The sequence below is a fragment of the Bos grunniens genome, chromosome 18 (genome assembly GCF_055505025.1).
Source record: "Bos grunniens cultivar Pamir isolate PY7600 chromosome 18, Bosgru_T2T1.0, whole genome shotgun sequence".
Classification (NCBI taxonomy): Eukaryota; Metazoa; Chordata; class Mammalia; order Artiodactyla; family Bovidae; genus Bos; species Bos grunniens.
The window spans coordinates 58678414-58693330 of NC_141182.1; the positions used below are offsets into that span (position 1 = coordinate 58678414).

The 14917-nt window shown below is 39.6% G+C and overlaps 1 protein-coding gene across 1 annotated transcript; it reads left to right on the forward strand.

Annotated features, from left to right (window-relative positions):
• The first annotated feature begins 7293 nt into the window (after positions 1 to 7293).
• Positions 7294 to 8524, forward strand: LOC147354416 (vomeronasal type-1 receptor 4-like). The gene has a single exon (XM_086353964.1). It carries the CDS (start codon positions 7437 to 7439, stop codon positions 8388 to 8390), a length of 954 nt encoding a protein of 317 aa, XP_086210090.1. The 5' UTR covers positions 7294 to 7436; the 3' UTR covers positions 8391 to 8524.
• The last annotated feature ends 6393 nt before the right edge of the window (positions 8525 to 14917 follow it).

A 14917-nucleotide genomic window follows, 5' to 3' on the forward strand; every position in this document is an offset into this window, starting at 1 on the left:
GCAGATGTTGGTAATTTGATCTCTGGTTCCTCTGCCTTTTCTAAATCCAGCTTGTACATCTGGAAGTTCTTGGTTCACATACTGTTGAAGCGTGGCTTGGAGAATTTTGATCATTACTTTGCTAGCATGTGAGATGAGTGCAATTGTGTGGTAGTTTGAGGATTCTTTGGCATTGCCTTTCTTTGGGATTGGAATGAAAACGGATCTCTTCCAGTTCTGTGGCCACTGCTGAGTTTTCCAAATTTGCTGGCGTATTAAGTGCAGCACGTTCACAGCATCATCTTTTAGGACTTGAAATAGCTCATCTGGAATTCCATCACCTCCACTAGCTTTGTTCGTCGTGATGCCTCCTAAGGCGTATTTGACTTCAGACTCCAGGATGTCTGGCTCTAGGTGAGTGTGAATGATCACACCATCGTGGTTATCTGGGTCATGAGATTGTTTTGAATAGTCTTCTGTGTCTTCTTGCCACCTCTTCTTAATATCTTATGCTTCTGTTCGGTCCATACCATTTCTGACCTTTATTGTGCCCATCTCTGCATGAAATGTTCCCTTGGTATCTCCAATTTTCTTGAAGAGATACCTCATCTTCCTCATTTCATTGGTTTCCTCTATGTCTTTGCATGATCAGTGAGGCAGGCTTTCTTATCTCTCCTTGCTATTCCTGGAAGTCTGTATTCAGATGGGTGTATCTTTCCTTTTCTCCTTTTCCTTTATCGTCTCTTTTTTTCTCAGCTAATTGTAAGGCGTCCTCAGACAACCATTTCGTCTTTTTGCATTTCTTTTTCTTGGGGGTGGTCTTGAACACTGCCTCCTGTAGAATGTCAGCAACCTCTGTCCACAGTTCTTCAGGCACTCTGTCTATCAGATCTAATCACTTGAATCTCTTTGTCACTTTCACTGTATAGTTGTAAGGGATTTGATTGAGATCATACGTGAATGGTCTAGTGGTTTTCCCTACTTTCTTCAATTTCAGTCTGCATTTGGCAATAAGGAGTTCATGATATGAGCCACAGTCAGCTCCTGGTCTTGTTTTTGCTGACTGTATAGAGCCTCTCCATCTTTCGCTGCAAAGAATATAATCAATCTGATTTTGGTGTTGACCATCTGGTGATGTCCATCTGGTGTAGCATTGTCCCTTGTGGCTTGAAATAGAGTGTTTGCTATGACCAGTGCGTTGTCTTGGCAAAATTCTGTTAGCCTTTGCCCCGCTTCATTTTGTACTCCAAGGCCAAAGTTGCCTGTTACTCCAGGTATCTCTTGATTTCCTCCTTTTGTATTCCAGTCCCCTATGATAAAAAGGACGTCTTTTTTTGGTGTTAGTGCTAGAAGGTCTTGTAGGTCTTCATAGAACCGTTCAACTTCAGCTTCTTCAGCATTGCTGGTTGGGGCATCGACCTGGATTACTGTGATATTGAATGCTTTGCTTTGGAAATGAACAGAGATCATTCTGTCATTTGTGAGATTACAGCCAAATACTGCATTTCGGACTCTTTTGTTAACTATGAGGGTTACTCCATTTCTTCTAAGGGATTCTTGCACATAGTGGTACATATAATGGTCATCTGAATTAAATTCACCCGTTCCAGCCCATTTTAGTTCACTGATTCCTAAAATGTCGATGATCACTTCTCCCATCTCCTATTTGACCACTTCCAATGTACCTTGATTCATGGATCCAACATTCCAGGTTCCTATGCAATATTGTTCTTTGCAGCATCGGACTTTACTTCCATCACTGGTCACATTCACAACTGGGCTTTGTTTTTGCTTTGGCTCCTTCTCTTTGTTCTTTCTAGAGTTATTTCTCCACTCCTCTCCGGTAGCTGGACAGCCTCATGTAAATCAGTGAAGTCAAATCACGCTCTCACACCATACACACACACACACAAAATTCAACTAGGCTCCAAGAGTTAAATAGAACATGACACCATAAAGCTGCTAGAAGAGAACATAGGCAAAACTTTCTCCACCATAAATTCCAGGATCACCCTTGGAAGTCCCAGGATCAAAAAGACAGACTCTTACAGTTTGTATTACATTTTAGGCCTGCCTTAATAAAATACAACAGCCTGGGAGGTTTAAACATAGATAGTTTCCACAGTTTTTCACATAGATAGTTTTTCACAGTTCTGGAGGCTAGAAGTACATGATCAAGTTGTCAGTGTGTTTGCTTTTTTGAAGCCTCCTACTTGCATTTCAGATTTTCTTTTAATTTTGCACGGATGCACTGGTTTTTAGTGGCATACTGTTTCATCTCCAAGGATGCTCCTGAATTAAGTACTTGATAAAATCATCAAGCTGTCAGATCTAGGTGCTTTTATTTTGTAACTATTTTCAAATCCTCTTTTTTTTTTATTTATTTTTTCTGCACCCAATTCTTATCACAGGGTTCAATAATAATAAAGTATATTTTCCTACAAAATTTCCATAATAATTAGCTTTGGATTATGAAAATGAGTCTAGACTGATATAAGTTGTGCCAGTGGTTCCTATCATGAGTTCTTTTTTTTTTTGTTGTTCTAATTTTAATTTATTTTTAAACTTTACAATATTGTATTGGTTTTGCCAAATATCAAAATAAATCCATCACAGGTGTACATGTGTTCCCCATCCTGAGCCCTCCTCCCTCCTGCCTCCCCATACCATCCCTCTGGGTTGTCCCAGTGCCATCCCCAAGAATCCAGTATCGTGCATCGAACCTGGACTGATGACTCGTTCCATATATGATATTATACGTATTTCAATGCCAGTCTCCCAAATCATCCCACCTTCTCTCTCTCCCACAGAGTCCAAAAGACTGTTCTATACATCAGTGTCTCTTTTGCTGTCTCGTATACAGGATAATTGTTACCATCTTTCTAAATTCCATATATATGTGTTAGTATACTGTATTGGTGTTTTTCTTTCTGGCTTATATCACTCTGTATAATAGGCTCCAGTTTCACCCACCTCATTAGAACTGATTCAAATGTATTCATTTTAATGGCTGAGTAATACTCCATTGTGTATATGTGCCACAGCTTTCTTATCCATTCATCTGCCGATGGACATCTAGGTTGCTTCCATGTCCTGGCTATTATAAACAGTGGTGCAATGAACATTGGGGTACATGTGTCTCTTTCAATTCTGGTTTCCTCAGTATGTATGCCCAGCAGTGGGATTGCTGGATCATAAGGCAGTTCTATTTCCAGTTTTTTAAGGAATCTCCACACTGTTCCCCAGAGTGGCTGTACTAGTTTGCATTCCCACCAACAGTGTAAGAGGGTTCCCTTTTCTACACACCCTCTCCAGCATTTATTGCTTATAGACTTTTGGATCACAGCCATTCTGACTGGTGTGAAATGGTACCTCATAGTGGTTTTGATTTGCATTTCTGATAATGATTGATGTTGAGCATCTTTGCATGTGTTTGTTAGCCACCTGTATGCCTTCTTTTGAGAAATGTCTATTTAGTTCTTTGGCCCATTTTTTGATTGGGTCATTTATTTTTCTGGAATTGAGCTGTAGGAGTTGCTTGTATATTTTTGAGATTAGTTGTTTGTCAGTTGCTTCATTTGCTATTATTTTCTCCCATTCTGAAGGCTATCTTTTCACCTTGCTTATAGTTTCCTTTGTTGTGCAGAAGCTTTTAAGTTTAATTAGGTCCCATTTGTTTATTTTTGCTTTTATTTCCAGTATTCTGGGAGGTGGGTCATAGAGGATCCTGCTGTGATGTATGTCGGAGAGTGTTTTGCCTATGTTCTCCTCTAGGAGTTTTATAGTTTCTGGTCTTACGTTTAGATCTTTAATCCATTTTGAGTTTATTTTTGTGTATGGTGTTAGAAAGTGGTCTAGTTTCATTCTTTTACAAGTGGTTGACCAGTTCTCTCAGCAGCACTTGTTAAAGAGGTTGTCTTTAATCCATTGTATATTCTTGCCTCCTTTGTCAAAGATAAGGTGTCCATATGTGCGTGGATTTATCTCTGGGCTTTCTATTTTGTTCCATTGATCGATATTTCTGCCTTTGTGTCAGTACCATACTGTCTTGATGACTGTGGCTTTGTAGCAGAGCCTGAAGTCAGGTAGGTTGATTCTTCCAGTTCCATTCTTATTTCTTAAGATAGCTTTGGCTATTCGAGGTTTTTTTATATTTCCATACAAATTGTGAAATTATTTGTTCTAGCTCTGTGAAGAATACCGTTGGTAGCTTGATAGGGATTGCATTGAATCTATAAATTGCTTTGGGTAGTATACTCATTTTCACTATATTGATTCTTCCAACCCATGAACATGGTATATTTCTCCATCTATTAGTGTCCTCTTTGATTTCTTTCACCAGTGTGTTATAGTTTTCTATATATAGGTCTTTAGTTTCTTTAGGTAGATATATTCCTAAGTATTTTATTCTTTCCGTTGCAATGGTGAATGGAATTGTTTCCTTAATTTCTCTTTCTGTTTTCTCATTATTTGTGTATAGGAATGCAAGGGATTTGTGTGTGTTGATTTTATATACTGCAACTTTACTATAATCATTGATTAGTTCTAGCAATTTTCTGGTGGAGTCTTTAGGGTTTTCTATGTAGAGGATCATGTCATCTGCAAACAGTGAGAGTTTTACTTCTTCTTTTCCAATTTGGATTCTTTTTATTTCTTTTTCTGCTCTGATTGCTGTGGCCAAAACTTCCAAAACTATGTTGAATAGTAATGGTGAAAGTGGGCACCCTTGTCTTGTTCCTGACTTTAGAGGAAATGCTTTCAATTTTTCACCATTGAGGATAATGTTTGCTGTGGGGTTGTCATATATAGCTTTTATTATGTTGAGATATGTTCCTTCTATTCCTGCTTTCTGGAGAGTTTTTATCATAAATGGATGTTGAATTTTGTCAAAGGCTTTCTCTGCATCTATTGAGATAATCATATGGTTTTTATTTTTCAATTTGTTAATGTGGTGTATTACATTGATTGATTTGCGGATATTGAAGAATCCTTGCATCCCTGGGATAAAGCCTACTTGGTCATGGTGTATGATCTTTTTAATGTGTTGTTGGATTCTGATTGCTAAAATTTTGTTGAGGATTTTTGGATCTCTGTTCATCAGTGATATTGGCCTGTAGTTTTCTTTTTTTGTGGGATCTTTGTCAGGTTTTGGTATTAGGGTGATGGTGGCCTCATAGAATGAGTTTGGAAGTTTACCTTCCTCTGCAATTTTCTAGAAGAGTTTGAGTAGGATAGGCGTTAGCTCTTCTCTAAATTTTTGGTAGAATTCAGCTGTGAAGCCGTCTGGACATGGGCTTTTTTTTGCTGAAAGATTTTTGATTACAGTTTCAATTCCCGTGCTTGTGATGGGTCTGTTAAGATTTTCAATTTTATCCTGGTCCAGCTTTGGAAAGTTGTACTTTTCTAAGAATTTGTGCATTTGTTCCACGTTGTCAATTTTATTGGCATATAATTGTTGATAGTAGTCTCTTATGATCCTTTGTACTTCTGTGTTGTCTGTTGTGATCTCTCCATTTCCATTTCTAATTTTATTGATTTGATTTTTCTCCCTTTGTTTCTTGATAAGTCTGGCTAATGGTTTGTCAATTTTATTTATCCTTTCAAAGAACCAGCTTTTGGCTTTGTTGATTTTTGCTATGGTCTCTTGTTTCTTTTGCATTTATCCTATCATGAGTTCTTGATGATGTTCCTCCTTTTCCTTTTGTCTCTTTGAATATACTTCCCAGGTATTTTGTCTCATCCCATTTCTTTACCAATACTTTCATTGATGGTTCCATTCAATGGTTGAAGGTGAGGAAAGTACTAGTATTAGGGCAGAGATGCTCAGGGAAGTGAGGAATCCAGAAGGACGCAAATGGTTTGTGTCAGTCCCTAATGTGTGTGATTTCAGCATTTCTTCCTCATGAGACCATCACCTTCAGGGATCATGGAAAAGAAAATACCTTTCACGTAGAGCCAGTTGTCTCTGAAGGGTGCTAACTAGAAACTTGTAATTGTTTCCAGTAATTAACAATTGAGAGAAAAGTTTCCAGAAGTGTTCTCAGCTCCCAGGCCTGCAGTCCCATCACTGCTGCAGGTGAAAGGATAATTGCAGTTTTGACAGGAGGGGAGGGGAGGACAGCGTCTCAAACCCATTTATCAGGATCTGGCTGCCTCCCTCCCACACACATACTGGGTATAATGACCATCCCACCAAGCCCTTGTCCTGCCAGCTGGAAGGTATGTTCGTTGTACTTTCGTCTGAGCAGCAGAGTCTGTGAGAGAAAGGCATATCAAGATTCTGGGTAAGTGATCAGATCAGAAACAGACACCAACACCAATTTGTTGACATTCTAACAAATCTAGTATGTCAGTTTATGAAAGACACAAGAATACATGCTTTACAAGTGCTAAATTTTGCCTCTGTGTTTTGTATGTAATGTCAATTGCAAATATTAATTCATTGCTAATTTATTCACTGGGCTCGACAATAACACACTGTTCAGTATATGATTGGACAATAATAATTTTCTTTTGTCTTAAACTGTTTTATCACATGCTAGTGTTTATTCCCTAAGGTTTATTGCCTACATATGATTATTCAAACATTTCTATCATATATGTTATTTCAGTTGTGTTTCTATCATAGGAACAAGAGTCTTTCTGTTGCTGTCCTCACAGTGAAGCATTCTTGTCTTCATGACATTGCCTTGTCCTGAGGCAGGTTCCTGCTGTATTCTACTGCCAGCAGTGTTTTTCATGTATTAAGATGCTAAGACTTTATTCAGAATACGTGGTATCATAGAATAAAGCTTTACAAATAAATGGAATCATGTTATATGAAAACTACAAAATACCACAGGTCTACAAACAATAGTTGTGAAATCAAAATCAAATATAGATCTGGTTTATTATATGCTTGCAACTAACTAGCTGTTTGCATGGCTGGTGATCAGTGCACTCTTTTTTTGTCTTTGTCCGTGAATCAAAGTTCGTGGAATCTTCGATCCTGGACCAGGGATTGAACCTGGACCCTCTGTGGTGGAAGGCAGAGTCTTAATCATTTAAGCACCTGGGAAGTTCCTTGAACCACTGTTTTGAGTAGCCAAATGGGATTCAGTCCTCACTGTGCATTAAGAAGCAGATTTGACAAATACTTAACCTGTCTGGGTATAGGTTACACTCCTCTGTATAACTAAGGTCCCTTCAGTTCCTGCCTAATAAATTTGTGAAGAAGAAGTGATCACATGAGTATCTCCAGTGATTAACTTTACATATTAATTCTCTTTAAATGTTATACATGGAACCCTTTAAAGGCTGCTGGTAACAGAAAACACAAGAAGCAAATATTTCCAAGTGGGAACTATTGTTAAGTGGAGAATATTGGATTACAGTTGACACTATGCATGTAGCCCATGCCTCATATTCCCACGCAGGACATTCTAACTCACAAGTACCAGTGACTGTGAACTGAGAGGATGGCTGGCAGCTTTTTCATAATAGGCATGATCATCTTAACACAGACTGTGGTTGGAATCCTGGGGAATTTCTCACTCCTTTGCAGTTATATCGTCCTTCACATCATGGGTTACAGGTTAAGGTCCACAGATTTGATCCTTAAGCACCTGATTGTGGCCAACTCCTTGGTCCTCCTCTGTAAAGGGGTCCCCGAGACAATGGCAATCTTTGGGTGGAAGCAGATCCGCAGTGATTTTGGCTGCAAACTTCTCTTCTTTCTACACAGAATGGGGAGGGGAGTGTCCATTGGCAGCATCTGCCTCTTGAGTGTCTTTCAGATGATCACAATCAGTCCCTGGAACTCCAGGTGGGCAGTGCTGAAAGTAATAGCTCCCAAGTACACCGTTCCCTCTATTTTACTGTGTTGGATCCTCCAAATGCCGGTAAATGTCATTTTTCCCATCTATATAACTGTCAAATGGAGTCACAATAACATCACAGAGGAAAGAGATTATGGCTGCTGTTCTAGTACTCATACTGACCAGAAGAATATAAAAACCAGAGACGCCTTGTATGCAGCGTTGCTGTCATCCCCTGATGTTTTATGTTTGGGGCTCACGCTCTGGGCCGGTGGCTCCATGGTTCTCATTCTCTACCGACATAAGCAGCAGGTCCAGCACATTCGTAGGACTGATGCCTCCTCCAGGTCCTCCCCTGAGTCCAGGGCTACTAAAACCATCCTTCTCCTGGGGGGCACCTTTGTCTGCTTTTATACTCTTTCCTCCATCTTTCAAGTTCTTCTGGCTCTTTTTGTTCAGCCCAGCTGGTTGTTTGTGAACATGACTATAATCATAGCAGCATGCTTCCCAAGTGTCAGCCCCTTTCTGCTCATAAGCCGTGACTCCAGTGTACAAAGGCTCTACTTTGCCTGGGAAAGAAATGCAAAGTCCTCTACTATTATGAGAAAAGTGTGAATTTTATTTATTCTATAATGAGCCACTGCCAGCTCATTTATTCACCCTCAGAATCCTAATTTAAATTTTGAATTTCAAGATAATATACAGGACATGCCAAATGTCTTCTTCAATATAAAGACCAATTGAAATATATTGTCATGAAATATGAATACCTCATAAAAAATCATATCATTGAAGTTTCCTTGTAGAAAAGGAGTTCAGAAATTTATGCAATAAACAAGTCTTGAAATGATATGCATATTATAAAGTGTTCAAATGTGTTACTTTCAGTCTAACAGAACGAATTTCCCACAGATGAAGTAGGTGTGGAATTATAGATAAAAGTATACATGAAAACGGATCAGTGTGTACAGTAGTCAGAAATAAAATGGAAGAAATTAATGTCCTCACAGAGTAAAGAATACCCTGGTTACTACGCGAAGGTAAAATCAGGTAAGAATTTGGGAGCCAGTTACAAGTTTATAGTTCACATTGTTAAGAGAGATGGCAGTATTTATTAGAAAGAGTCTTGCAGGGAGATTAGCGCATTTAAATATTTTCATGTAGAAATGAGCAGTTTGAAGTGAAGTACAATACAAAACACACCGAAAGAAAAATATATTTCAGCAGACATAAAAAACTGAAATATATTTGACATATAACATTGTGTGAATTTTAAGTGTAAGATGTGATAATTTGTTACACATAAATATTGTAATGTGACTGCCATTACAACCACATATCACAATGCATAACTTTTCTTTTACGTCAAATTTTTCCTTGAATTATAGTTGATTTACAGTATTATAGTAGTGGTAGAGGTACAACATTGTGGTTCAGTATATAGGTTATACTTTGTTTAAAGTTATTATGAACTATTGGCTATATTCCCTGTGCTGTAAAGTATGTCCTTGTAGTTTATTTATTTTCTACATAGTAATGTGTACTTCTAAGTCTTTACTGTGTCTTGCCCCTTCCCACTTTCTCTCTCCACTGGTAAGCACTAGTTTATTCTCTATATGTGAGTCTTTTTCTATATCATTATTTTCATCCATTTGTACTAGCTTTAGATTCCATATGTCAAGGGATAATATTCAGTATTTATCTTTCTCTGTCTGACTTATTTCACTAAACAGAATGATTTCCAGGTCCATCTACGTTAGAAGCAGCGAAAATTTATTCTTAAGGGGTGAGGAATATTCCATTGTGTGTGTGTGTACTGAATTCATTAGTTTTCTGGTGGAGACATTAGGGTTTTCTATAAAAAGTATCATTTCTCTATAGTAGTGACAGTTTTACTTCTCTTAGGCATTGGATGTCTCTTATTAGTTTTTGTCCAAATACTGTTAAACCAGAGTGGCAAGAGTGAGCATCCTTGTCTTGGTCCTGATTTTAGAGGAAAAAGCTTTCAGATATCCACCTCTGTGGGTTTGCCTTTATTATGTGGAGATGTATTTTCTCTATGCTCAAATGGATGTTAGATTTTGTCAATGCTTTTTCTATGTCTATTGACAAAATCTTGTGTTTAATGTGGTGTATCACGTGGATTGACTTGTGGATTTTTAACCATCCTTGCATCTCTGGAACAATGCTACGTGGTAATCATTTATGATATCTTTAATAGATTGTTGAATTCTGTCTGCTAATATTTTGTTGAAAATTTTTTTCAACCATATTCATCAAGAAAATGATCTGTAATTTTCTGTAGTGTCTCTTTATAGTACTGATATCAATGTAAAGTTAGCCTGATATAATAAATTTAAGAGTGTTCTCCTCCTCTTTAATTTTTGGAATAGTTTAAGAAGGGTAGATTTTATTTTTAAAAATGCTTCATAGGATCACATGTGACACCCTCAGGCCCTGGACATTGTTTTCTGGGAGGTTTTTGATTCAGTTCAGTTCAGTTCACTCGCTCAGTCGTGTCCGACTTTTTGCGACCCCATGAACCGCAGTACACCAGGCCTCCCTGTCCATCACCAACTCCTGGAGTTTACCCAAACTCATGTCCATTGAGTCGATGATGCCATCCAACCATCTCATCCTCTGTCGTCCCCTTCTCCTCTCGCCTTCAATCTTTCCCAGCATCAGGGTCTTTTCAAATGAGTCAGCTCTTCACAGAAGGTGGCCAAAGTATTGGAGTTTCAGCTTCATCATCAGTCCTTCCAATGAATATTAAGGACCGATTTCCTTTAGGAAGGACTGGTTGGATCTCCTTGCAGTCCAAGGGACTCTCAAGAGTCTTCTCCAACACCACAGTTCAAAAGCATCAATTCTTCAGCGCTCAGCTTTCTTTATAGTCCAACGCTCACATCCATATGTGCCTACGGAAAAAACCATAGCCTTGACTAGACAGACCTTTGTGGACAAAGTCATGTCTCTGCTTTTCAATATGCTATCTAGGTTGGTCATAACTTTCCTTCTAAGGAGTAAGCGTCTTTTAATTTCATGGCTGTAATCACCATCTGCAGTGATTTTGGAGCCCCGCCCCCCCCACCAAAATAAAGTCAGCCACTGTTTCTACTGTTTCCCCATCTATTTGCCATGAAGTGATGGGACTGGATGCCATGATCTTAGTTTTCTGAATGTTGAGCTGTAAGCTAACTTTTTCACTCTCCTCTTTCACTTTCATCAAGAGGCTTTTTAGTTCCTCTTCACTTTCTGCCATAAGGGTCTTTTCATCTGCATATCTGAGGTTATTGATATTTCTCCCAGAAATCTTGATTCCAGCTTGTGCTTCCTCCAGCCCCGCATTTCTCATGATGTACTCTGCATATAAGTTAAATAAGCAGAGTGACAATATACAGCCTTGACGTAGTCCTTTTCCTATTTGGAACCAGTCTGTTGTTCCATGTCCAGTTCTAACTGTTGCTTCCTGACCTGCATATAGGTTTCTCAAGAGGCAGGTCAGGTGGTCTGGTATTCCCACCTCTTTCAGAATTTTTCACAGTTTATTGTGATCCACACATCAAAGGCTTTGGCATAGTCAAGAAAGCAGAAATAGATGTTTTTCTGGAACTCTCTTGCTTTTTTGCAGATGTTGGCAATTTGATCTCTGGTTGGTTCCTCTGCCTTTTCTAAAACCAGTTGAACATCTGGAAGTTCACAGTTCATGTATTGATGAAGCTTGACTTGGAGAATTTTGAGCATTACTTTACTAGTGTGTGAGATGTGTGCAATTGTGTAGTAGTTTGAGCATTCTTTGGCATTGCCTTTCTTTGGGATTGGAATGAAAATGGACCTCTTCCATTCCTGTGGCCCCTGCTGAATTTTCCAAATTTGCTGGCATATTGAGTGCATCGCTTTCACAGCATCATCTTTTAGGACTTGAAATAGCTCAACTGGAATTCCATCACCTCCACTAGCTTTGTTCGTAGTGATACTTCCTAAGACCCACTTGGCTTCACATTGCAGGATGTCTGGCTCTAGGTGAGTGTGAATGATCACACCATCATGATTATCTGGCTTGAGAAGGTCTTTTTTGTACAGTTCTTCTGTGTATTCTTGCCACCTTTTCTTAATATCTTCTGCTTCTGTTAGGTCCATACCATTTTTGTCCTTTATTGCGCCCAACTTTGCATGAAATGTTCCCTTGGTGTCTCTAATTTTCTTGAAGAGATATCTAGTCTTTCCCATTCTGTTGTTTTCCTCTATTTCTTGGCATTGATCTCTGAGGAAGGCTTTCTTATCTCTCCTTGCTATTCTTTGGAACTCTGCATTCAAATGAGTATATCTTTCCTTATCTCCCTTGCTTTTCACGTCTCTTCCTTTCACAGCTATTTGTAAGGCCTCCTCAGACAGCCATTTTGCTTTTTTGCTTTCTAGATTGTCTATTTCTTCCTAATTCAGTCTTATTTTTTAATATATATGTATTTATTTTAATTGGAGGCTAATTACAATATTGTATTGCTTTTGCCATACATCCACATGAATCCACCATGGGTGTACACGTGTTCCCCATCCTGAATCCCCCTCCCATGTCCCTCCCCATACCATCCCTCTGGGTCATCCCAGTGCACCAGCCCCGAGCATCAAAGACGGTTTCTAGAAATTTGGTCAGTTAAGTGGATTTGGGTTTTTTCTTTAGATTTTTTCAGACATTTGAAATAGGCCTGTATTGATATAAAGTTTTCTCTTAGAAATGTGTTTACTGTGTTCCATCAATTTTGGAAAGTTGTGTTGTTATTCTCATTTGTCTTCTGGTAATTTCTGATTTACTCTTGATATGTTTTTTGAACCTATTGAGAGGGTAACAGGCAGGAAGGCCAGGAGTCTCCAAGTGGAGGAAATAGCCTGCAAGTGTCAGACATTTTTGTCTCTCTTAAGTGACAGGAGGAAACAAACTAGCAATATTTTTTTCTTCTTGATACAAATTTAAAAGGAGGTTTCTCTTAACATACTGTGTTGCCATAATGACACCTGGTTTCACCTGAAGTTAACTATTCTCAAACCTTGAGATAACCAATGCATTTTTCTTATGGAAATGTTTGTCTTAAGCTATTTAATGTACTGTGCGTTTACCCCAGACTCTGTCTTCAAGTCGGTTCTGCCTAATGGCTCAGAAGCTACTTGACAAAGCAGAATATTATACTCAGATACTGTTCCCCTAACCTATGTAAACAAAATTATTTGTATGGTAATCTGCCCTTCTACAAGATTCAAGTTAATCATTTTATGGCCTGGGATGAGTCGTCTAGTGTCAAGATTATCCCAAAATGCACCTTATGGATGAGGGGCCTTGTGCCATTCTGAGTTTTAAGACATTCCTTTCTTTCATTAACAGACGGTTAGTGACTATATAACATCCAGCTGAAGACTAGCAGGGGGGTACTCTTTCTGCCCCTCTCTGATGCCTATGTCAGAAGCTTTCTGTATCTCCTTTATACTTTAATAAAACTTTATTACACAAAAGCTCTGAGTGATCAAGCCTCGTCTCTGGCCCCGTGTTGAAATCTTATCCTCCGAAGGCCAAAAATCCTGGCGTCTTTGTATTGTTCAACAACAACCTTTCACTATCATGTTTTAGTAGTGTTTTGTTTAGTCTCTGTGTGTTTGTCTCTTTGCAGATTTATATCTGAGGTAAGTCTCTTGCAGGAAACATAGTGAAAGAACTCATTTTTTTTTTTAAATCCAGTTAGGTGCCAGAACAGAAACCCTGTGGGTCAGGCCCAAGGTGAATCTCTTTCTTCTAAGTGTGTGTTGTTCCTCTCCACACCTTGGGTCCATTTCCCCAGAGGAAGAAGACCTCTGAATCAATTGGGAACCATGGGCAGACAGGGGTCTGATGCTCTGCCTATGTAGGTGCCAATGGCTGTGCTGTCGCAGCCTCAAGTGCAAGTTCCCATTGTCCTTCACAGTTGAAGACTGCTCCCTGTCTTTGCAACCCCCACCCTGTTATGGAGCTGCTCTTTACAGCTTGCAGGAGCTCACGGGGACCCTAAGCATTGGTTGAGAAGTGAGCTGTTGTGGAACAGCTCTGTCCCAGAACCAGGTTGTTCTGTGTCCCTTGGTGAAGTCTTCTCTCTGGTTGTAGGCTCCCTAGATCCAATGCAGCGATATGACATGGATTGAGTTGGGCAGAAGCATTTGCTGTGTTCAGGCTGGGCACATGAGTAGGTGGTAGATGGTCGTGGGAAACTCTGCAGCCACTAGAGCAGACCCCTCTGTCTTGTCTGGGTGGAAAGTCCCTTGTGTCTCTAAAGTTTCCCCATCCTCTGTCACTCCTGCACTGTGTGAAACTGCTCCTCAGGGTAGGCAGTTCTTTGCGTATTTACCTGCAAATTATCCCTGCGTAATGAGCTGTAGTGAAATAGCTGTCATATGATCTCCGGGCTGCTTCTGGGGGGTTGCTTGAATCAACACCAACAGTGGCTGCCACTGCTCCACCCAGGCTCTGCCCTGGCTGTGGGTTATCTCTGTGTCCCTCCATCAACTCTTCCCTCACAGTGACTGCTCCAGATCCAGTGCCATGGAGGGAGGAGGACTGGTGTGTTCATTCCACTGGGGCTGGAGTGTGTGGTGAGTTGGTTGTGGTAAAACAGCAGCTACTTGAGTAGACCTCTGTCTTCCCTGCCTCATGGACTAGTCAATGTGTGCTCCTCGTGAGCATAGTCCTATCTTCCTATAGCTCTTCTTCTCGTCCCAGCGCTTCTCCCACCAGACAGTGAGGCTTGTATCAAACACACAGGACCCTAGGACTGGGGTACCCAATATGTGGCTCAGACTACTCACTCACCAACGCATCCATTTCTTTGAGTTGTCAGCCATGGGTACAGCTCCTGGCTCGATTGCTCAAGGATAGATCATATATTGGAACCCAAAACAAATCTCAACACATTTAAGTAGAAATCACATATATCCTATATTCCACTCACAATGGTATGAAATGAAGAAGCCATCTTTGAGAAGAGAACTAGAAAAGTGAGAGAGGAATTTACAGCAATATGGGCCCACCTAAAGAAAGAAGGAAAATTTCAAATAACATTGTAGCCATACACCTAAAGAAACTAGAAAAGAGAAACAAACAAAGCCCAAAGTCAGGAGAATGA